Source organism: Thamnophis sirtalis, unplaced genomic scaffold (assembly GCF_051295495.1).
Source record: "Thamnophis sirtalis isolate CommonGarterSnake01/CBP01778 unplaced genomic scaffold, rThaSir2_p1.2 scaffold_4, whole genome shotgun sequence".
Classification (NCBI taxonomy): domain Eukaryota; kingdom Metazoa; phylum Chordata; class Lepidosauria; order Squamata; family Natricidae; genus Thamnophis; species Thamnophis sirtalis.
Window position 1 is genome coordinate 77,441,138 of NW_028261384.1, and position 24,186 is coordinate 77,465,323.

A 24,186-nucleotide genomic window follows, 5' to 3' on the forward strand; every position below is an offset into this window, starting at 1 on the left:
AGATCTTTTGGAAGACTTCCATGCTATCCATGGCTGTTTCCATCTTCAATGCGTTTACAGATGTTGCTTGCTTCCAGTCTCTTCTACTAGCCCTGTGGAATTCTTTGATATATTTTTTTTCTGGGAATTGTTGACTTTATTGGCTTTGACTTCTTTTCTCTTGTTGACAGTTCTCACTGTTGGTTCCAACATTCACTTTGCTTTCTTCTTTATCTTGGTCTTTAGCCGTCATTTTGCACATTCAACAATGGGGTATTCCAAGGCTCTGTTTTAGGCCCAGTACTCTTCAACATCTTCATCAATGATTTGGAAGAGGAGATATATGGGAAACTCATCAAATTTACACATGACACCAAGCTAGCAGGAATAGTCAACACTCCAGAAATAAGATATAGAAGGATCTTTACAGACTTAAACATTGGGCTGTATTTAACAAAATGAAATTCAATGGTGAAAATAGTAAGGTTCTACATTTAGGCAAGATAAACAAAATGAACAGGTACAGTATATGTGGTACCTCACTTAATAGTAGTAACCATGACAGGGATCTTGGAATCTTAATGAACAGTCATTTAAATATGAGCCAGCAGTGTGCAGCAGCTGTCAAAAAAGCCAACACAGTTTTAGACTGAATAAACAAAGGGATAGAATCAAGATCACATGAAGTGTTACTACCACTTTATAATACCTTTGTAAGACCACACTTGAAATATTTCATCCAGTTTTGGTCGCCACAATGTAAAAAAGATGTTGAGACTCTAGAACCATGATGGTGAACCTATGGCACATGTACCAGAGGTGACACACAGAGCCCTCTCTGTGGGCACATGCGCTGTCCCCAGTTGTTCTTTTGGTTTCTGGTATGCACATGCATGCCAGCCAGCTTCTCTATGCATGCGCCGGAGCACCAGAAACCTGAAGACCAGCTGGCCAGTGTACAAGGATGTGCCGGAAACCCAAAGATCAGGTGACTGGTGCATACACTCGGTGCTCCCGGTGCTCCGGTGCACGTGTGCACATGCTGGTTTCTTTTTTGGCATTTTATAACCCAATTCTGCAGTTATAACAGCAGCTGTGCTATACATTACTTGGTTGGTTTCATATAGTGTGCTGGATGTGATGGAAGTTAAAATGTTCACAGCATTTAGTAGATCTTTCACTCATTTGCTATGCACTTCACGAATGGCAGGCAGCATTTTTCTGTATTTTCTTTTATGTGATTTTGAATCTTTTCTTTCAGCATTTTCGCTAAATCACTTAGCTCTACAGTTTTGAGTTGTTCCACAGGAGAATCTCCATCCTGTATGTCGGTTTCTTCCACTAGTTGGTCAGTTGGTTCAGGTGTTGGAAAAATTTCTTCAGCCTGTTCATCATTACTTGTTTTCTTTTTATCCAATGTTTCTAGATATTGCATTTCCACATCTGTAAAAACTTTATTACAGATGATAAAATGTCTTTGATCCATTAATTGTTGTTCAGTTACATCACTTTCCAGGTTTTTTCCCTTCCACAGTTGCATCATTCTTTCTTGAAATCCCCTGGCTGTTGGCTCTGCCTGGTAGTAACATTTGATGATTTCTTGATTTCCTTCAGTTGTCCAGGTTTTGCGCTTTTGTTCCAGTTGCGCCCTGATTCCCCAGTAGTAACAAATGGGCCCTGTAGCCCATTTTTTGACAGATGTTCAGGAGCCATTGCATTTGACATGGCCTTTATTGACCCGGGCAACAACTGATCTGTTGTGGAATTTTGTTTTCTTCTCAACATTGGTGATGGTAGGTGTCTGGATTGGTTCACAGTGGCTAAGCCACTACTGATCCGAAGATGACAATCCCACAACCTTAGGAACCATACCCGATAGCCATCCAGGCCATCAATTTTTGTGATAAACCTCTTGCACATTTCATATTTTTGTGTCTTTTCGTCTGCTCTCCATTTTGTCTTCTTTCTGCACCATCCTCCAGCAAACCAAAATAAATACTGTATGATAAAGAATGGTACAAGAAATCTCAAAATAAGCATGTACTAATCAAACAGTAAAACCCAAATATAATTCAGCATGAGGGGAGGAATTAATTGCTTCTCCAGTGGGCAAGTTGTAAAAAAACGTTTCTCCCCAAGAGGTGGGTTCCTACCAGTTCGGCTCAGTTTGGCCCAGTTTGGTCGAATCGATAGTGGTTTGGTGGCCTGTGCCGCCGAACCAGTTCTACGCCTATGGTGCTGCGATCTTGTTTTTTGCTTTTGCACAGAGCAATTTTTATTGCATTGTGCATGCACGCACAGCTCACATCAAGCGCAAGCATGCAGTGCGACTACGTAGTGACTGCTGGAACCCACCCCTGGTCCCCACACATATAAAATGATAATTTGCTGGCTTCCATGTGAAATAGACCTTTCTTCAGCAATGTCTCCAGCACAATTTATAGAGTGGAATGACTGATCACTGCTCCTGGCAGGTTGAATTCAACATGACATTATCAAATATATTTCATTTGATTTTTCAGCCCCAAAACTTCAGTTGAACTAATCCACTAGTAGCTGTACTGACAATAAGTATCTAGGGAAGTGCTCCTCTACATTTCTCCCTAATCATCTCACAGTTGGACTATTATAATGCATCCTACATGGGTCTACCTACAGAAGAGTGCAGAGTGCTGTTGCAGAGAGTGGCAGCAAGGGCAGTTTTGGAGGGATGTCCAAAATGGCTCCTGTAACACCAGTGTTCTGCGAGCTACATTGGTTGCTGGTCTGTTTTCAGATGCAATTCAAGGTGTTGATGATCAACTTTAAAGCCTTTCATGGCATGGGTCCAGATTACTTGAAGGACTGCCTTACTCTAGTGGGATAGGCCTGTCTCATTCTGCCAGCAAAGGAGACATGCTGCAGGTACCATCAACCCAATTATTCTGGCTGGCAGTGTTCAGGAGGAGGGTGTTCTCAGCTGTTGCTCCTCTCCTCTGGAACATCTTGCCTCCTGAAATGAGATTGACCCCAACCCTTCTATCCTTTCATAAGGGCTAAAGGCCTGGCTCTGCCAGTTGGGCTGAGCCCCAATGGGGGGAACAAAATAGGGGAGCTGATTGATCAAGTAACAACAGTTCCCGCCTCTCCTCATTCCACTCCTCCCTCTCCACATGCCCTTAATTTTAATCTTGGTTTTAATGTACTTTTGTTTTAATCTAGGTGTATTTTTTATGTCTATAAGCCACTCAGAGTTATAGTAAGATGGGAGACTAATAAATATAAATTAATAAATTTCAGCAATTCAAGAGGTGTGGATTTTAACTCCATTCTGGGAGTTAAAGTCTATGTCACTTAAAGGTGAAAACACTGATGTAAGGAAAATATTGCCAGCTGCTAAAAACAACAACATCCTTGAGCATGGTTGAATCGCCAGGAGTAAAGTGAAAACATGGAAGCTTATACTTGATGGTGGATCTAGAGGATCCAAGGCAGCAATAAAGGAATATTTTAGTGACACAGTGGTTAAAATGCAATATTGCAGGCTGACTCTGCTCACTGCCAAGAGTTCAATCCTGACTAAACTATTAAATATGTTTGATTTTTCTTTCTTTTCATTCCTAGGAGAAAAGATGCTGGTCTTTTATCTTATAAGGACCATTTACCTATCAGTCAAGTGGTGGTTGGAGATATTGGTCGCCCAGGCTCTGATGCCAAGTTAACTGTGGGTGCTCTGCGTTGCCATGGAGACCGTAAGTGTGATTACTACTATTATTTTGTGTTAAAACCTCTTCTCATTCTGCTTCTCATAAAGCAGTCACTGCATCACCACTGAGAGAATTGAAGTATCAACATCCAGCTATTATTTTTGCAAATGAGGTGGATTGTAATAACTCAGTGAGCTCTTGTAGTATCTGTGAGATTTCACCCATATTACAAGAGAATTATATCCTGACCAAGAATATCTAAGACATTCAGCTTGATAAAGTCCTTTAAGATATGCTTTTACATGATCTATATCAAAATATATCAATAATATTTTTTCAAAAATATTTATAAAGAATTATTGTATACTGAATAGATATATTTGGTTTACATCTTAAGTAAGGGCATTCATGTTTTATTGTGGAACCAATTAGATAACTTGGCCTATTCAATTAAGTATAGGTGAATAGTCCAAATTATCCAATTGATTAATATACACAGAAATACAAACCACAGAGAACAACTTTTAATATCTGCGATGCTGCTGAATGCTACTGTTAATGCTACTAGCACTACTATTTATATTGCAATGAACTTTAGAGAGATAAAAACAGTAGCATTATGACTAAGTTCATCATTGGAAATTTGTATACGAAGTTATAACCGGTGTGAATCATTGATGTTAATAAAGGTTAAAGTCATTTTGCAAATCAAAGCTGCTTTTTTATTATGTGTTTGAAATTTGAAGCCTAAATAAGGAAGTGTAAATCTCCAGTATCTGACTTGTTATTTAAGTTTGGCAATGTATTGTATACAAATCATATGCAAAGCACAGCTCACATTTTTTTTCTTGAAAAATAATTTCCTTCTTTTTCCCAATATTACTCAACATAAACTATGCACTTAGTAGCATCAAGAGCTTCAGTCCTTATTATATTACTTCTCATCCTAAATTGGATATCGTCATATACACATACATATCACTTTCATTTAAAATTTAAATTGGATAACAGGATAGCAGATCAGCAGCAGATTCCCAGAATGCTTTTATGCTTTTTAATTTTATTTTAGTATAATTAATTAATTATAATTAAAATTTAAAAATTTATAATTATTATAATTTTTATAATTAAATTCATATCAGTTTAGATTTTAATGACTTCCTGCTACCTACTTTGTATGGTGTTTTTATTTTATATTTTATTCACTATACATTTTAACATGAAGTGATCCTTTCCTTTCTTTTGTTTATTGTTAATTGTTAATCACTCAGAAAGCTACAGCTATAAATAAACTAACCCAGGGCTGCATTCTGACAGCACTGTAGTGCATCAGTCATTGCCCTCATAAGCTGTTGGGTGCTTAGTAACCTACTAACAAGATATATTGTGACAGAGATTACCTAGATGTGACATTATCCTGCAATTTGCAGGCTACAATGTACAGTCACAGGAATAGTCCCGGGACTATGGTTCAACATAGTAGCTTGGAGCCAAAACACAATGTTGACCCCAAGGTTCAATGTGTTCCTACATATTAATGTGGATGGCACATAAATTGTCAATTAATAACAGCAATGCTAAATAATATATCATATTTGCTAACCATATATCCTTGAAAGTCTTAATGTAATGAGATTATAATACCTTGTGCTTATAATAACATATTAATAATTATTTCTGTTTGTAATAGTAAAAACATTTATGTTTCAGTCCTACTATTTTATGATCCTGATAAAGCCAACCTAAAGGAATTTAACTGGAAATATTTCTTAAATGTAACACAATATTTATTATTCAGGACTGCATTGTGATATTAAGCATGGCTATTCTGTATATTTTTGCTTCAAGCCTTTTATAACCTCATCCAAATTTAAAATGTGAGTTTAGAAAATTATTTTTCTACCTTATCCATCAGTCATTTCCTATAAAACCAATAGTATTGTTTGTGTCATTACTTTTTTCCATATTGTTTTATTTTCACATATTATTTTGAAAGGATTGTACTAGAGGTGAAAACAAATCAAAATTGATAATTAATTTCCCAATGATTAAATAGTTTTCACATAATTTACTTTTAATGATGAAGTATAAATACCTTTCCTTTTAATTTTAAAACTATTAGCAGTATATTTTTAATTAAGATACATCATTATGTGATAACTTTTCTTTACATCTTAAAATTGAACAATGTTTACTTGTTTAATGTTTCTGGATCTTTAAGAATGTTTCTGTTTTACAGAGAAAATATTTTCTAGGTTTTTTTTTCTAAAGTTTCTGTTTTATTGGGTGAGAATGTCTTGAGGGAATTAAGTTCCTTTTTCATCTTGTGAAATAATTTTCCACAAATAATATTAATCACTATTTGTCATGTATCATTCAGTTAGGTTAGACAGCAAAAGAAACTCCTGAGACATTTTTTTAAACCAAGAATATAACTTTAATGAAAATTCCATGTGGTTACAGAAGTAAAGAAACCAATTCTAACAATTTCACATGAAAACAGCAAAGGAAAACTTTCCCTTCCCCCCCTTGACTTCCCATTGTCCATTGTCCACCAATCATTTGCACTCTCTTTGTTTTGGGAATGATCTGTCTGCCTCAGACTTCCCCAGTTAAGGACCTTGAAGTGTTGGGTCTGTCTCAGACTTCCATTGGCACTCTTGCATTCCAAATTTCTCTCCCCTCCCCATCCTGTTACAGTTGTCTGGTTGCAAACAGGACTTCATAGAAAGTAATCCATGACACTTTACTTAACTGCAATATAAGATTATTTGTTATTCTTTCATTGAGTTTGCCATGTGAAGATAGTAAAAAATGTGCCTATTCTAGAAATTGGTATTATACCATTAGTAAAATTAGTTCACAAGTTCATTTGTTGTTTTTACTTAGGATATAATTCTGTCATAGAAAAAATAACTCTCATCAGTGAAGTGTTCATCTATTTCCCCTTATATTTCAAAAATAATAAGATTTATTTCTGTAGGAATGTTTGTTTTCACTAGAGGTGTATTCTGCTGGTTCACCCTGATTCAGGCGAACTGGTAGCAGCGGTGGGAGGTTCCGCCCACCCGCCCAGACATCATCAAGGATGCTCTGCACATGCAGAAGGTGTGCATACTCCCAGTTTTAAACCGGTAGCGAAGATAAGAGGATTTCATGCCTAGTTTCCACCCTTCTCAAAATAAACCATTACATGATATTATGTTACATGAGCAGAAAAACATTTAAGAACATTGTTAGGTACTTCATAATTAGTGATATTATACATTTATCAATGTATAGATAAATTTAAAGATAAATTTTGAATTGGAAAGCCCACTTTTAATAAGATAACGTTTTAATAAGATAACATTTTAATAAGATAAAACTACAAATAGTTTTCTAGGAATGGCTGAGGTCTCATGAATCTTTAGCATTATTATTTGAAATTTACAGAAGTTCTCCACTGTCAAAGGCTTATGTGTATGGCACATGCAAGAGGGCTAGAAACTCCTCATTTGTTGCATTTGTTGTGAAGGCTGGAACTGGCAAGGCAGGAAATAAGATTTTCCATGAATGTTCTTAGGTGTGACCATGCACTTCTACAAAGAGATGAACTGCGTATAACTGATACCAGCTGTCTCTCTCTCAGCATTTAGAAATCTGTAAAATTAATTTTTAAACCTAGTTTTTGCATGTTAATGAAATTGACTCTAGCAGCATTTAGTTTTCATCTTTTCATCATGTTTTTTAAAAATACCTTGCTTAGTTGCTAGACCAAACCCTCGCCCAAAATACAACTAATAGACTGGATCAATTTGGACCAGTCACTGTCTCTCAACTCAACTCACAATTATGAACTTTTAAGCAGAATGTTGCCTCTTATCTAAGTGATTTTTTGTTCCCAATTTGCAAAAACAAAACAAAAAACAAAACTTATAACTCTTTTGGATAGATTTTAACTTTTGTGTATGTGGATAATAGTTACATAATTTCTATTATCTGGAATCAGAGAAGCTCTGTAACCATGAAAGATATATGGTTGCTGCCTTCCAGGAATCACCACTATTAGTTTATAAACATATTACACAAATTAGAAGATTTAGACAAGATATTGGAGCTAAACTGGATATAACAGAAAGAGATAGTTATTCCTAAAAGATGAAGTAGGAAAAGATAGTCTAAAAGCCTCCAGAATATTTACATCATTCATCACTAAACTTTAGGTTTTTATGTTATTATTTTTTAAGACTCCCTACTATATAAAAAGACAGTTTAATGAATCCAAATATTACTGAAACTCCCAAATATATTGTTCCAAAATTTAATTTCTATATTTACAAGTACAAAAATATTAGGTTCAGAAAGAAAATGAATGCAAAGTGGCAAATATGATTATGTGATTTGATTAAAATGTGCATGCAATATTTTTATGATATTAAAGAGATTATATCCTTCTTGCATAATTCTACATATATTCACTCTGAAATAAATCCATATAGAATGTTCTAGTGCCCTTGTATTTTCTGAATGAGTAGCATTCTCCTATGCCAGGTATTATTGAATTGAGCAGAACCATAAGTCAATGCCTCTTTGACTGGATTTAATCACAGTTAGCTTGATATAAATATTCTTGATAATTTATTAATAATTGTTCTCAGTCTGCTCCATGAAACTGAATTTCTTAAGAAAAATGAGAGTGATAAATTTCTTTACATGTCTTCTTTCTTCTTAATAGATTGGTATTTAATTCCTTATCAACATACCTGTAGTTGTACAACAGTGGGGTCAAACTCAAGGCACAATTTTGCACAATTTGTCCCGCGTCCCGGGGCATTCTTAAAAAGTCCCGATTTTTGTGACCGGACCCGGAAGTAAGCCTGCCCTACCCCCAGCCCTGTATACCCATCCCGGCCGGCCGGTATTTTGTCCCTTCTGTCTCCCCGTTGCTCAGAAAAGCAACTTCAGGAAGGTCCTTTGCTAGCAGACAGGTTCTAGGACGCCTGCCGCCACCAAAGGACCTTCCCAGAGTTGCTTTTCTGAGCAACGGGGAGACAGAAGGAATGCAATCTCCTTTCATTCTCCCTCTGCCTCATTCACTCGTTCGAGCAGCAGAAAACGAAAGAAAATTGCATAGCCGAGGACGAAGGAGCCTGCAGCCTCCTTCATTCAAATGTTCAGGCAGCGGGTATGGGGGGGGGGCTTTCTCGCATGCCTTCTTTCCCTGAAGCCATGCTGGATTCAGCAAACCGGGCTTCGCATGCCCTTGGGATTGTGCAACAGCCGAAGAACAGGAGGCAAGAATTCGGGTGCTACACAAGGCCACGGGCACGCCCTACCCTCTTCTCTCTGATAGCCGCCTGGTTAAAAAGAAGGAGGTGACTCCACTGGTCCAGAGTCCATCCGGGAAGATGAGGAACGCAAGGGGGATCCCTCCCCTCACAGATGGGCTCCGGACCAGTGGAGCCTCCTCCTCCTTTTTAACCAGGCGGCTATCAGAGAGAAGAGGGCAGTGCGTGCCCATGGGCTTTTGCAGCAGCCGAAGATCGCCTGGTTAAAAAGGAGGAAGAGGAGGCTCCGCTAGTCCAGAGCCCATCCGTGGGGGCAGGGATCCCCCTCACGTTCCTCATCTTCCTCGATGGGCTCCTCCTCCTTTTTAACCAGGTGGCTATCAGAGAGAGGAGGGCAGTGCAAAGGAGGAGCAGAACGGCCTTAATCATGTCGAGTTGTCCAGTCAAAAAACCCTTTCCTTCTGTAGAAAAAAAGGGGGGGATTTCAGAGACTGACTGAAAGAGGGAATCTTCAGCCAGGACACCCTTTGCTCCGCCACAGCAACCTTTTCAAGCAGGATCAGACTAGTTTGAAAGCCTCGCCTTCTACTTCGGCAGGGAAATTCCCTGCCACCCAGGCTCCGTCCCGCAAAAAAAATCCCCTTCACCAAAGCTCGAGAGGCAAGCGCTGCCTCCGCCTGCCAGAATCTCTGGAGAGAACTTTGCAACTAGTTGAGGAGCAGTGAGCAGTGGACTTGAGCGTTTGCATGCATTCAGCCAAGGTCCTGCTGAGCCCTGCTATTTTGGATGACCCGATGGATTTTATGATGGATGTGCACCCCCGGGAGGTGCTGAAGAAAGACAGGCAGCTCAGCCTGATCCAGGATGACAGCCGCAACAGCGGCTTACAAACAGAGACAGAGAGACACACACACAGTGAGAAACACACACACACACACACACAGGGAGGGAGGAGAGACAGAGAGAGAGACACACAGAGAGAGACAGACACACAGAGAACAACACAGAGAGAGAGAGAGACGGAGGGAGGGAGATAGAGGCAAAGAGCCACACAGAGAGTGAGACACAAATGGATACAGAGAGAGGGGGGGAGAGAGAGAGGGAGAGAGAGGCTGAAGGAGTGTTTATGCACAGAAGGGGGATTTAAGAAACTTTGGAGTGAATCCAGGAAGAGTGAAGAGATGGAGGACTGGCTTTTTGCTCCAATTTCTGAGCCCCCAGCTGTTATTGATGGAGGAGGAGGAGGACAAAGGAAGGGTTTGCATTTTGTCAGGCTGACAGCTCATTCTGTGGCATTTTTAAAAAGTCCCGTTGTTTTTTTTTAAGGACAAAAGGAAAAATCTGCAAAAAGTCACGGGGAGCCCCTAGGATTGTTCCTCACAAAGCATCATGGTCGCAGAGAATGCAAATGAAGGTGCTTATCTCCCCGCCTGGCTCCGTGTCCTTTTATTCAAATCGGAGTCATGCTGAGTCCCATTCAGAGGGCGGAGGGATGCTGTGCTTTTTTGTTTTGTTTTACCTATGTTCTCACAACCATGCAAAGGTGGGTTTTGTGCTACAAGGATCTTTCTTTCTTTCTTTCTTTCCCTGTCTGCGGTTCTGATTGCAGTTGGATTGCAGTTGCAGATTAAAGCACCGTTTCTCATTCCTTGCAAAACTGGGGAAATAGCAGGGCTGCCTCCCTCCCCCCTTTCCTTGCAGCACCCTCAGTTGCAAAATGTTCTCCTGATTTGGTTTATAAGTTCGCAGCAATGCGATCCAACAAATAGGAAAGTTTTAATAAGATCTTCTGACTTTATTGGTCTTTGCTGCACTCCACCCCCGCCTTAGCCCTTGGGTTTTGTCCCCTCCCAAGGAGAGAGTGGGAAGGAGGGAGGGAGGGGGAAGGAAAAGAAGAAGGGAGGGGGAAGAAGATGGAAGGAGAAAAGATGGAAGGAAGGAGAAAGAATAGAAGGAAGAAGGAGGAAGGAGAAGGAGGAAGATGGAAGAAGAAAGGAAGGAAGAAAAAGAAGAAGGGAGGGAGAAAAAAGGGAAGGAGGTAGGAAGAGAAGGGGAAGAGAGGGAAAGAGCAGAAAGATAAAGAGAATGAAGTTGATAGGCAAGAGGAAGGAGGAAGGACGTAAGAAAGAAAAAGGGAGAGAGATGAAAGAAGAAAAGATGGAACTAGAAAGGAAAGAAGGGAGGGAGGAAAGGGGAAGACAGGGAAAGAGCAGAAAGACAGAGAAAGTGAAGGTAGATAGGCAGAAGGAAGGAAGAAGGAAGAAATGGGAAGGAGGGAATGTGAAAGGATGGACGGAGGAAGGAACAGAAGCGAAGGGGAAGAGAGAGATGGAAAGAGCAGAAAGACAGAGAAGGTAGATAGGCAAAAGAAAGGAAGCTGAAAGAATGGAAGGAGGAAGGAAGAGAAAAGGAGGAAGGGAGTGAGTGAGGAAGGAGAGGATGGAAGGAGAAAGGAAGGAAGAGAGGGAAAGAGCAGAAGACGGATAAGGTGAAGGTAGATAAGCAAGAGGAATGAAGGAATGAAGAACTGAGGTGTCTTGAAGAGGGGGAAACGTTTAGTGACCAAAGTTACAATGGCATTAAAAAAAGTGACTGATGACCATTTTTCACACTTAGCGATCGTTGCGACCATTTTTCACACTTAGTGACCATTGCAGCATCCTCATGGTCACGTGATCAAAATTTTGTTTGGCAGCAGATTCGTATTTATGATGGTTTCAGTGTCCTGGGGTCATTAATCGCTTTTTGTGAGCTTTTGACAAAATATAAAATTTTTAATCAAGCCCGCCCCATTCCCTCCCTGGTCAATGGTGTCCCTCTTTACCAATCTGAAAATCTGGTCACCTTAGGCATGCTTCATCTGTTTTTGCTTATGGTTGGAGAGCATGTTGCTGCTGGTTGTCTCCTCTGCCTCTCACGGGTCTTGCCCTTTACCCGTGCATGGATTGCATTCCCCTCATGCACCCGACACACCTCAGCACTGCCAACAGCTCATGCAGGTTCATTAAGCTGCTGCCATCATCGCCCAGAACACCAGGCACACCCAGCATGAAGGAGGCAAAGCAGCCAGCATTCCCAGCAGGCAAAAGACGCCACTGCAAGCAGGGAAAGCCGGATGCTCATTGGCGCTATGGCCACCCAGGTCCATCTGGGATCATGTGCCCATCCCCATCTCTACTGCCCATCTCCTAAGTGGTTATGGCACTGATGGGAATCTTGTTTCCCCTGCTCAGTGGGGCCAAAGTGCATTGGGGAATACACTCCAGGTGCAGGCCAAGGACTTGACCTGCTCTCCAACTGCAAATCAAAACAGACAGTGGGATGGAGTAAGTATGTCCAGTGGTTCACATGGATAGCCATCTGGGTGATGGCAGTGGGCTCCAGAGCCACAACATGTGCCAGCTAAGGGGGCAGTAGGCTGCGGCTACAGCCAGAAACCATCCCCTCCTGCAGACAATGGGTGGCAAGCATAGGGTAGACAAGGGTTTCTGGCTGTTCCCGCCCTGCCCCTTATCACATCCCATGTGATGAGTCTCCCATACACTCCATCCCACCTACCAGAGACCCCTGAATTTCTTCCTCAACCCCTCCTGGTCCATATGGGCACCATCCATGCGAATGAGGTCAAGCTGGCCATGTCCTCTGGGCTATGCTCAGTCAGATGCTCTGACCATGCCCCTCCTCCCCCCCCAACCCCTGGAGAACAACTACAATGCTGATCTGGCCCCTCAATGAAATCGAGTTTGACACCCCTTTTGTAAGAAGTAGTTTGGTGGTTTGTTTCAAAAAGCCATACATGCAATTTTGCCTTATTCCTTAGAAACCTGTCTTCAACCAACTTCCAAAGTAATTATCTCCTGAAATTTTCTGATATGAGCAGAGATTATTTGACAACTTAGCTGTTTATCACTACATACACTATTAAAATGCTTGTGTCTATGTAAACTTTTGGGTGAAACAGTTCATTATGAGGCAATCTTTGTCAAGAAAGATACATTAAATAGATTAATTTACAGGATGCTGGAACCTATTACTTTGGAAATTTAGGGAAGTTGTAGCTGCTTCAATATGGCTGCTAATTGTGGTCACATGTTCTTTATTTTCAGTGTTCCTCATGTTTCCAGCCACTTATGGAAACCCTCACTCCCTCCCTCATCCAGCAGCAGCTATTTACCTATCTTCTGGGAAGGGAAGGGAAGGGAAGGGAAGGGAAGGGAAGGGAAGGGAAGGGAAGGGAAGGGAAGGGAAGGGAAGGGAAGGGAAGGGAAGGGAAGGGAAAGGAAAGGAAAGGAAAGGAAAGGAAAGGAAAGGAAAGGAAAGGAAAGGAAAGGAAAGGAAAGGAAAGGAAAGGAAAGGAAGAGGGAGATAGAGGGAGGAACAAACAGAAACCACACTCACTGAATGGCACAACAAAGTACTGGCATTGTGTAGGAGAACATCTGCAGTGTGTGGCTAGCTCCTCCCAAGTCCAGATAACAGTGCTAAGATCCTATGGAACTTCCAGATCCAGACAGAAATGTATATATTAGCCAATCAATCAGACATCTTAGTAGTAAATAAGTTCCAGAATATAGTAGTGCAGAAAGAGGAGTGGAGGTGCCAAGTGACAGCAATATCAAGAAGAAAAAGTATGAAAAGCTGGAGAAGCACCAAGAACTAAAGGAGGAATTCAAGAAAAAGTGGAAAATAAAGACCAAATTGGTCCCAGCTGTGGTAGGAGCACTTGGGATTGTGACTCCTTCCCTTGGGCAATGGTTCTAACAAAACCCAGGGACATTAATGAAATTCTTTGTCTATAGTGCAGTGCTAGGAACAGCCATAAAAGTGAGAAGGGAATTTTTAAAAAAGGAATTGTTATTAAACAAGGATAACATTATAAACACTATTCTTAATCTATTTTCATACATCCTTTTTAAAAAAGGAACTCTTCAATCATTAGGAAACTCGGAATTCTTGTTCCATGCTGAGAGCAGAAATACTTGACATTTGTCATAATAATTTTAGCAGAAGAACTGTAATTCACATTGCAATAATAATTTCTGTAATGGTGAATGAGATCTCTTATTCTCTCTTCCAAATATTCTTCACATCAATTTGACATAGCCTTACAATTATAAAATCTAGATACTGTCAAAATACTCTAGGCCTGTCAAAATACTCTAGTACTTATTTAGTCTAATACTTAAGTAGACCACAACCTACTTCTTAGTAAGTTAGAAAAATGTGGGGTAGATCCACCAGATGTATTCATAACTGGCTGAAAAACTGCACACATGTGTAGTCCTTAATGGAACTACATCTACCTGGAAGGCAGTGGGGTACCCAAAATACTCTTCAATATCTTCGTAAAGAATTTAAACAAGGAAATAGAAGAGGAATTTGCAGAGAACACTAAGCTGGCAGGAATAGCCAACGTTCCAGAAGATAGGCTCAAGATCAAGAAGGATCTTGACAAAGTTGACTCTATCTAACAAAATGAAATTCTTGTATGCAAGAAAAATCAAATGTATAGGTAATAATAGGTGGAACCTGGCTCAATAGCAGTAGCTGTAAGAGGAATCTTGCAGTCCTAGTGGACAATCACTTAATATGAACCAGCAGTGTGCTGCAGCTGGCAAAAAGCCAATATAATCCTAAACTGCATTAGCAGAGGGATAGAATCAAGATAATGTGAAGTGTTAGTACTACAGTATTTTATAAGGCTTTGGTAAGGCCACATTTCAAATATTGCATCCAGTTTTGGTTGCCACAATAATAAAGATGTTGAGACTCTGGAAAGAGTACAAAGAGCACAAAAATAATTAGTTGGTGAGAAAGCAACATGGAACTAAGAAATCTAGAAATTTCCTGACAGTAAGGATATTGGAGAGTCATTTGTCCAGAATAATATAGGATTTCCTGCTTGAACAGTGGATTGGATTACAAGACCTAGGTTCCTTCCAACTCTGTTGTTCTGTTACTCTGTTATTCTGTCTACATATAAAATGTCAAGGAAAGTAATTCTACCTGAATTTACTTTAGCAATATTTAAGCATATTAAAGTGTCTGATTATAAACCCAGTAGCCTGAGTTACTTAGTAGAACAGATAGCTATAGGCATCTATTTAACAAGTTTACACTGCAATTCACAATACATTTAAACTTCAGTTAGAGAATGTTTATATATTGATCAAATCATACTCATCTCTACTTAAAAACAATTGTCTTTGGCATTTTGTTGTCATTGTGCAATGTTGCAAGACAAATTTCTATGTACCACTTTGTTTACAAAGAACAACTGTCAGCAGTTCAAACAATTAACTCTGGTTGAATTTGTAATGGTATATTTTAATAGATATTTCGCAATAAATTTAAAAGAACATATTATTTTATTTTAATCTAGCCCAACCCACCTCTCAGGTTGTTATCATGGGGAAAATAGGGGCAGGAGAATTAGGTACATTCACCACCTTAAGTTGACCAAATATTTTTTTAAAAACATATAATAAAAATATACAACAACAATACAGCAACTACAAATATAAATATTGGCTTCCTTTTCATGTTCCTCTAATTGCAGCATTAAGATTCTTAAACTATTCTTTTTTTATTAAAAGTTTCTTTTATTTTAAATTTTCAAACAAACACAACACAAAGAATCCTCCTTTACCTACTGTAGAAAGTGTATCAGTTGGTTACAAAAAGCTTTCGTGCGTCTCTTCCACTGTTGTCACAAAATTCGTATTAACTCAAGTATTTTAAATCAGATATTTTATACATATTACCATCATCATACCTCCATTTTCATTTGACTATAATTGTTTAAGCATCCATCATAAAATATACCAAGATTTAAAACCTGACCACATAGTGGCATTTCATTTGTTATTTCTAATATCCTCCAATAACACTATATCCTTATGGCCTATTCTGACTAAACATCAATAGTATTTAGCAACAAAAATTTCTAATCCTCCTTTCCAAATCACTGTTTACAATTTACATCCAATTTCCTTATGCTGTACCAATATATACATACATACATACATACATACATACATACATACATACATACATACATACTTACATACATACATACATACATACATACATTGTTATCATTATTATCCCTCCTAAACTTAACTCTATCCATTACCATAGCATTTCCCCCTAATAATCAAAACTTAGCTAAATTCAACTTACCGTAGTTCTTTTTTATTAACCTTTATATATAACCAAATAATTTCTAATCTTCCTTTCATAGATACCATTCAATATTCATATCCAATTACTACTTGTCAAACCAATACATATCCATACATTATTATCATTATCAGTTGTTTATTTAACCTTATCTATTGTCACTAAATTTCACTAAGTTTAACTAGTTTTAAATTATACACTTTCATCTATCAACCTGTATCTTTCCAGTAGCAAAACAGTCTCATGTCTTCTGCCATTTATCAGTCCTCTAATCATCTCCTTAATCAAATTTGTATGGACTCTTCTTTGCAACTCATTGCTTATTGAGTCTCTCATGTAATTTTGATGCCCTTCTTCTGTTTCCTTGATCAGTTTATCTTTGTCAGTGGTGTTATCAATGATGTTGCTAATAAAATTTCTCTCTTTAAATCCATAAATTCTTTTGTTTTTTCTTCTTCTGTATCTTGCCATCTGGGGTAGAGCTCCCCTCCATTTAATTCCTCTTTCCGTATTCCAGACACTTTCCATTTCCAGACACAAACCAATCCCCATAGATATCAGCAGATTTGATTTCTTTGTGATCATTTTTCTCTTTGGTTTTTAGGACTCTCAGCTCTACTTTTTCCACTTGATAAACATCTCCAACTTCTTCATCATATTTTACTGTTAGATGCTCTAGATTTTCCAACTTCTTCTCCATCCTCTCAAATGTGTTTGATAATTTCTGAATTTCAAACATTATCTTTTGCAAACTTAAAGCTTCTTTCTGCTGTTGAAGTTGTGCCATAATTTCCAGCTGACAAATACTGCTGCTCAGGCTTGAAGGATTTTTACAAGGTTAAACATAAATTCACAGTAAAATCTTCTTTTCACTTTCTCTGGTTAGAGATATAGTTCAAAAGGACACCTGTATAAACAATTTGTCCTTTGGTTCTTATCACTCTCTATAAACAAACTGTGAGACTTTGAATTTCCAAGCCAGACTGTTCATTGAGGAAAATGAAAGTGCTTTGTTTCCAATACACAAGCCTCCGAGCAGCAGCACCAACTTTCTCTCTGTTGTTAGAATTCTCTTTGTTTCCTTCTTTTCTTTTCTTTTATATTCCAAGTTAAAAAAATAAAAATCAAGTTCTTGAGTAAAATAGAGGAGAAAAAGAGGAAAACACATGTATTAATGAGGAAGGAGAATTTTAGTGTCATGTTCCAGCATTCACATTGCATACAAACAGAGATTCAGTTTGTTTGGTGAAAAACCTTTATCTCTATCTAAGAAACTACGTGATAACCAGCACTAAATGACAATGATACAAAGGTAATCAAATCCAAGTCAGTTCTAACCAAGTTAACACCATCACCCATATATATATATATATATATATATATATATATATATATATATATATATATATATATATATATATATATATATATATACACCATTACCCCACCCAGCTCCACCCACAACTCCACCCAGATGACACTTACCCACCATCACCAATCACTATGACCCACACCCTCAGCCACACCTCCACTCAGTGTCATCCCTTGAAACATTGAAGGGATTGTTCGCACATGAGCCAATATTGAGACATCCTGATCCAGCCAGGAAATTTATAGTGCAGGCAGATGCGAGCAATGTAGCAGTGGGAGCTGCCTTACTCCAACTAAATAAAAAATGAGAGCTGCAGCCATGTGCCTATACCTCCCGCAAACTAAGTGACGCAGAACAACGCTGGGCTATATGGGAAAAGGGTGCAATGTAAGCTGCTTACATGGAGGCATTTACTTGAGGGAGTTATGGTCCCCTTTGACCACAAGAACCTAGAGGCTCTACAATCTCCCCAGAAACTGTCACCCAAGCAAGTATGGTGGGCGCTCTACTTCCGTAGGTTTAACTTCCAACTGAAATATATTCCTAGTGGGCGAAATTTTATGGCAGACGCTTTGCACAGAAGCCACAATTTAATAGTGATCGAGAGCAGACCTTCCAGCCTATATTTCCCCAGTCGGCAAATATAGCTTTAGCGGCCAGTGGTCAGGGCAGAAAGCCTCCAGTTGATATCACACAGTCTATTAGAGATGCACTTCCACTAGACCCTTGGTTCCAGGTGAATCAGCAGACTCTAACCAAAAGAGATGGTTTAGCCTGGAAAGGGCCAAAAATATATGTTCCAACAGAACAATGGATAGCAGTTTTACAGCCTTGTCATGATTCATGGGTAGCAGGACATTATGGATTCCTGGAAACACTGCATTTGGTGAATCGGCAGTTTTGGTGGCCAAATATAAAGCGGGATATTGAGGAATATGTTTGGGGTTGTAATGTTTGTGCAACTACGAAACAACGGCCAGGAAAGCCACCTGGCTTGTTACAACAAGTAGCAAAGCCCACTCGGCCCTGGGAAGACATGGCAATGGATTTCATTGTAGAGCTGCCAGAGAGTAGAGGGAATACTGTTATCTGGATAGTAGTTGATTTGTTCTCAAAACAGGCTCATTTCATTGCCTGTCCAGGGCTTCCGTCAGCTAAAAAATTGGCAAAACTATTCCTAGTTCATATTTACTGTTTGCATGGTGTACCTAAATGTACAATTTCAGATCGTGGGGTACAGTTAACTGCTCAATTTTGGCGCAGTTTCCTGAAGAGGTTGGGGTCCTCTCAGGGTTTGAGTTCTGCGTTCCATTCGGATACGAATGGCACAGCAGAGAGAACTAATGCTGCAGTGGAACGGTATCTCCATTGTTAAGTTCATTACCAGCAAACTGACTGAGCGTGTCTACTGCCATTTGCTGAACTTGCACATAACAATGCAGTACGTAGTAGTACTGGGTATACCCCTACCATATTGTGAATGGGTTTGATTTCATGGCTATACTTGAATGTCCTCAAGCCACTGCTGATCACAGAACTGTAAAGGAATGGATAGACTACATGTATCCAGTGTGGGAAAATGTCTGAAAAGCATTGCGGGTTGCAGCAGACACATATAAGAGACATGCCGACAAGAAACGCAGTCCACACCAATGTTTCAGGTCAGGGGTAAGGTATTTTTAATCTACCAAGTATATATGCCTTAAAGTGCCCTGTCGTAAGCTGGATCCCAAGTTCATAGGTCCATTCCCAATCGTCAGAGTAATTAATCCGGTCATGGTAGAATTAAAGCTGCCTCCCATGTTGGGGAAAACCCACCCGGTGTTTCACAGCAGTTTACTCAAACCGGTGACCACCACTGGGCTGTGTAATCTTCCAATACCACCGTCTCCAGTGCAGGTTGATGGTGAACGCCATTATGAAATCGAACAGATAGTAGATTTCTGTCATCGTCATGGCACTTTACAGTATTTAGTAGTTTAGAAGGGATACCTGTTTACAGACACATCGTTGGTGATGTCATCTGAGGTGCGCGCACCATGCCTGATTGCCCAGGTCCATCGTCAATACCCAAATAAAACTATAGAAGATACTGCTAATAGCGCTTTTTGTCTTCTAGAATCCTCTTCACTGGTAGGGGGGCGGCATGTCTTGTCCACTTCCAGCTGGCCAGGTATAGACTGGATGGCCACTAGTTACTGCCTGTGGCAGCCAACGTTGAGTTCTGTCGTCACTTAGCGGTTTCCTTTGCTGTTTGGGTGGAAGCCTCGAAGGCAACTGTGGGTCTAGCTCCCTGCCACTGGCCTGGGTATATTCCTGGCATGCAGTCAGGGGAGGCAGGGGAGGCAAGGCCTCACCACTGACATCCTGAAAAGAAAAAAATAAATAAAAGGATAAAGACTGAGATAGTTGCTGCCAGAGTCACAGTGGATGACTCTGCTTAGTGCTTAACTGCAGGAGGAGGCGAGAGAACCACGTGCCTCCTTTAGTCTATCTTTATGATCACTTGAGTAGAGTTAAGCAAGGGTTAAAAGGCAAAAAATTCCTTATGTAAAGGAGGCACATGGTTCTCTCACCTCCTCCTGCAGAGGGCACTTTTTTAGAGGCTTTTTTTTAAACAGTTAAGCAGAGTCATCCACATGGTGACTCTAGCAGCAACTAGCCCAGCCTGGCTTCAGCAGGTCTTGCCTTTTTCTTTTTACATTTTCACATTTTCATCATGGCAGAAAAGAGGAGAGTTGAAATCCTTTGTGACACAGCTGGAAAAGGTATGTGGGCCAGAGGAATTCAAAATAATTGCAATTTGTAAGTAATTGTAATTTGTATTATTGTAATTAATTTGCGTGTGTGTGTGTGTGTTTGTGTTTTACCCGCCTCTGCTGGCGCACGGGCTGGCACTTTATTCTTTATTTTTTATTTTTTTTAAAACTTTAAAGTGCATGACACCGCGCCGGTTCAGCATGCCTCCTTGGTTGCAAAAGCGGGGAGGTCCTCTGGGCGTGTGCAGAGTGCCACCGTACTGAATTGTGAAGGTGCACACACCCCGCTGTCTTTAAAGTGCATGCTGCTGCGCCGGAGCTGTCCCAACTTCATCAGCCTAGGAGCTGTGCTTTTATCGCCAGCTAGAAGAACTTCTTATGGGTCGATTAGGGACTTTGCGGTGTCCCTGTAATCAGCAGGACTTATTCTTCCAGTTCACTGTATCTACGGGACGCTTTAGGTCCGATTGGACCACCTAGCGATTAAAGTTTCAGCCGCAATCTCAGAGCATTGAGATCGCATGTCCGTCTTGTAGCGACATTGGCTCCTCCTCCAGATTCCTAAACTATTCTTAAAGTACATAATATTTCATCAAGCTGTGAATGGCATGTCCATGAAGTGGATAACCTCCACCTCTTTTTTTATGCAGAGGCAAGCAAGTGTCTTATTTAATCATTCAACATTCTTCTCCATTAGCATTTTGGCTTTAAGTATAAGAGACACCAGATACCTCTTACCTTCTTTGACCACATAATGTGTGTCCAGAAAATTCTGAACCCAACTGTGCTTAGGTTCTTATAAACCTCAGTTTACCATTCCTTTGAAAGAGTTGCAGATTAGACCTTTAAGTACAGGACCACAGTTTTTTGAATTTGTATAAGAATTAACAAAACAGGCATTTTTTGTTAAAAATGAATGTCTTTTTTTTAAATGGGAGCCATAATTCTCCAACCCCTAGGAGTAGCAATAGCCCACAAACCCACAGCCATACTCCATCAGGAATTATTCAGAACCCAAGACAAAATGCAGAAGGATGAAAGAAACAATGTAATCTACAAAATCAACTGCAACAATTGCAACCAATTCCACATGGGACAAGCATCACATAATTAAAAATCAGGATCCACAAATACTGGTTGGCAGTCAAACATCATGATCCCAAATCCTTAATCTCTACCCACACCGATACCAAACAGCACCAGTTCGATTGGAGCAACACAAAAAATCATTGGCCACACCACCACCCACAACAATGCTCATGAGTTCATTAAAGCCTGGGATTCCACAAGCAATTCCATCAACAGACACACTGATCTACAACCAGCCTATGAACCCCTCAGAATCCAAATCAACTGCACAGCCAACCAGAGACAGCACCGACCCTCAACCAATTCACACAAGCCCCCTACCAGCAGTTCATTTTCTGATGACCTCACCTGATGTAACCTCCCCATCACAAGACTCACTGATGACTTTCACCTGACCCATCATAAGGCCCATTACAAAGCCCTCACTTGACACAGCCATACCTAAAGCCCTCATAAACAGAAGATCACTGACATCCCCTAAACTCCGCTGAAGATGTTACTTAGCCTGGTAATGAAACAATTGGAACCAACATGTTCCCTCTGAGAATGAACCTTCACCCTCAAAACAGACACTTATAACAAAAATATTGTATATAAAGATAAATATGATGTAATTGAATAAATGCTATGAAAAATAGACTTTGCACTGATTTATTCAACAAAAAGAATAATTGATGTACCATTTCTTTAGGTGGAAAAAGTAATTGGCTCTAATACATACTATTTTGCCAGAAATAAACTCCAGGAGATATTTTACAACTATTTACCAATCTCTAAATGTTGATGGAAGGAAATAGTTCCCATTTTTCCACCCAGATATTTTTTCCCAGTTTTTGCAGTTCATTTCAAATAACTCTGCAGTATCTCGGTAGAATTTGGATTTTAGATTTTGCCAATAAAATTTATCAGATCTTCCTCACATGTTCTTACTTTGCATCACATTCACCAGCCACTTTGGGGGCTTCTTTTGAACATGTTTTTTAATTCTCTCAAATACTACTGCTCTGAAATACCCCTTTTGCAAAATAGTTTTATTCTGAAATTGTGCTAACCCTATGTTCAATTTTTTTTAGTCCTCTTTGAACATGCCTATTCCAGAAAAAAGAAAGAGCAAGTTTTGACACATACTTTAATATGAAGCTCTCTCATCATCTGTTAAAACTTGTCTCATTCCAACACCAAGTACAATCTGGATGTATTTCTCAAATGCTGTTCATATATGGTGCTTGGAGACCAGAATATGGCAAGCTATACTATTCTTACTAGATGAAGCTGATGTTTCTCCCTAAAAATTTAGTACCATAAGCATTAAAAAACAAGTTTCAAAGTAGGTGGAAACCAGCCACTTATAACAAGCGCACTATCTTAGAACTCTTCCCCCACTTAACAGTTATCTTTGGGCTAGGATACAAAAAGATATCCTATCTTTTATGAGTATGCCCTTGAGGCTCAGGAAAAGTAGAACTATTGAACATGTTCTTTGTAACACTAGTTTTACACAGCATCCCAAAATACTCTAGTTGCCCAACTCCTGATTAATAAAACAAGATATAATGACCAGCAGTACAATCATTTCTTATTTTATTATATTAATTCTGAAATAGTATATAAAATTGCCAGTTCTTATGTGGTAGCATACAAATTAAACAAAAAATAATTAAAAGCAATTGTATTTGTTTGAGTAGGAAACACTCAGCATTATCCACTGGCCATTTTTTAACATCAGCTACTATATTGTATCTTTCTCAGATTTGTCAGGGGCTCTATAATGCTATATTTTAGATTAGTTTTAACTAATAAGAATTAAAACATTTAGCATATTTTTCTATGTATTACTCTTTTTTTTCTTTTATGTTCTGGGTATTTGAACATTTTCTCTATTCTTCAATTCTTTCTTCTGGTTAATGACTAGAATAAAGTTATTTCACCTGAATTACTGCCATTGGAAAATGTATACAAAAACAAATATGTCCTATTTGCAAAATGATTCCCCATTTGCTAACATAAATGTATGGAACTCAAATAAAATAAACTGTAGTTAAATATTTACATATCACATTTTATTTATCATCTACAGCAAAAAGTTTATTGTTAAACAGGGAGGCCACAGTGTGATAATTAGATACGTAAGTTATAAAAGCAACAAGTTTGTCCCAGCAGCTGTTAAACTGTTCACAACTATAAAGTGATTTCACTTTTGTTTTATAGTACACAACACTGCCCTCAAAAAGACATAAAGTCTTTAAAGGTAAGTTTAGTTCAGGTTTATAGGGATCATTATTAATGCCCCTCGGTTTATCTGTAACATTTTTTGAGACTTGAACTAGGATCTCTTTCCATATCCAACTACATAAGAATATATTGCCTAAACTTAATTGAAACTAAAATTTGGAAAGGATTCATTGGCCAAATTCATTCGTATAAATACATTTAATTCTGCATGGAAGAAAATTATTGCTAGTGATTTTTCTTTCTGATGCTTCTAAGCATGAGCATTAACAATGATGAGTCTGAAGAGAGCAATTAAACAAAGTGTTCTTGATCTTAGTGTACAAGTTGACAGAATAAAATTTTAGATTATGTCCCAGGAAACTTCTTCCAGTTTTAATAGGATGAACACTTTTTCCAACCAGCAATTTCAGTCTTTACTAGTTTAACAATCATTATTTTTGATGTTCATTCCAAATGCCTTGTGTGTACGCGCGCGCAGCGCACCATTTTACAAACAAGCTTACTTTAAGCATAGTTTAAGAACTATGTCTGAATGGAGAATTTAAAATTTAATTGCTAGTTAGATGTCAATTTGCGTGTGAATCTTTGTGACTCTTTGGGCAAATGCCCTCCATTTA

General features: G+C 39.1%; 1 protein-coding gene across 1 annotated transcript in view; it reads left to right on the forward strand.

Moving 5' to 3' along the window:
• Positions 1–24,186, forward strand: part of CNTNAP2 (contactin associated protein 2) — an 885,336-nt gene that overhangs the window by 705,833 nt on the left and 155,317 nt on the right. Inside the window, exon 15 of the mRNA XM_087714410.1 lies at positions 3,583–3,710. Coding sequence (XP_087570536.1) covers positions 3,583–3,710 — 128 coding nt within the window. The remainder of the gene's footprint in view (positions 1–3,582; positions 3,711–24,186) is intronic.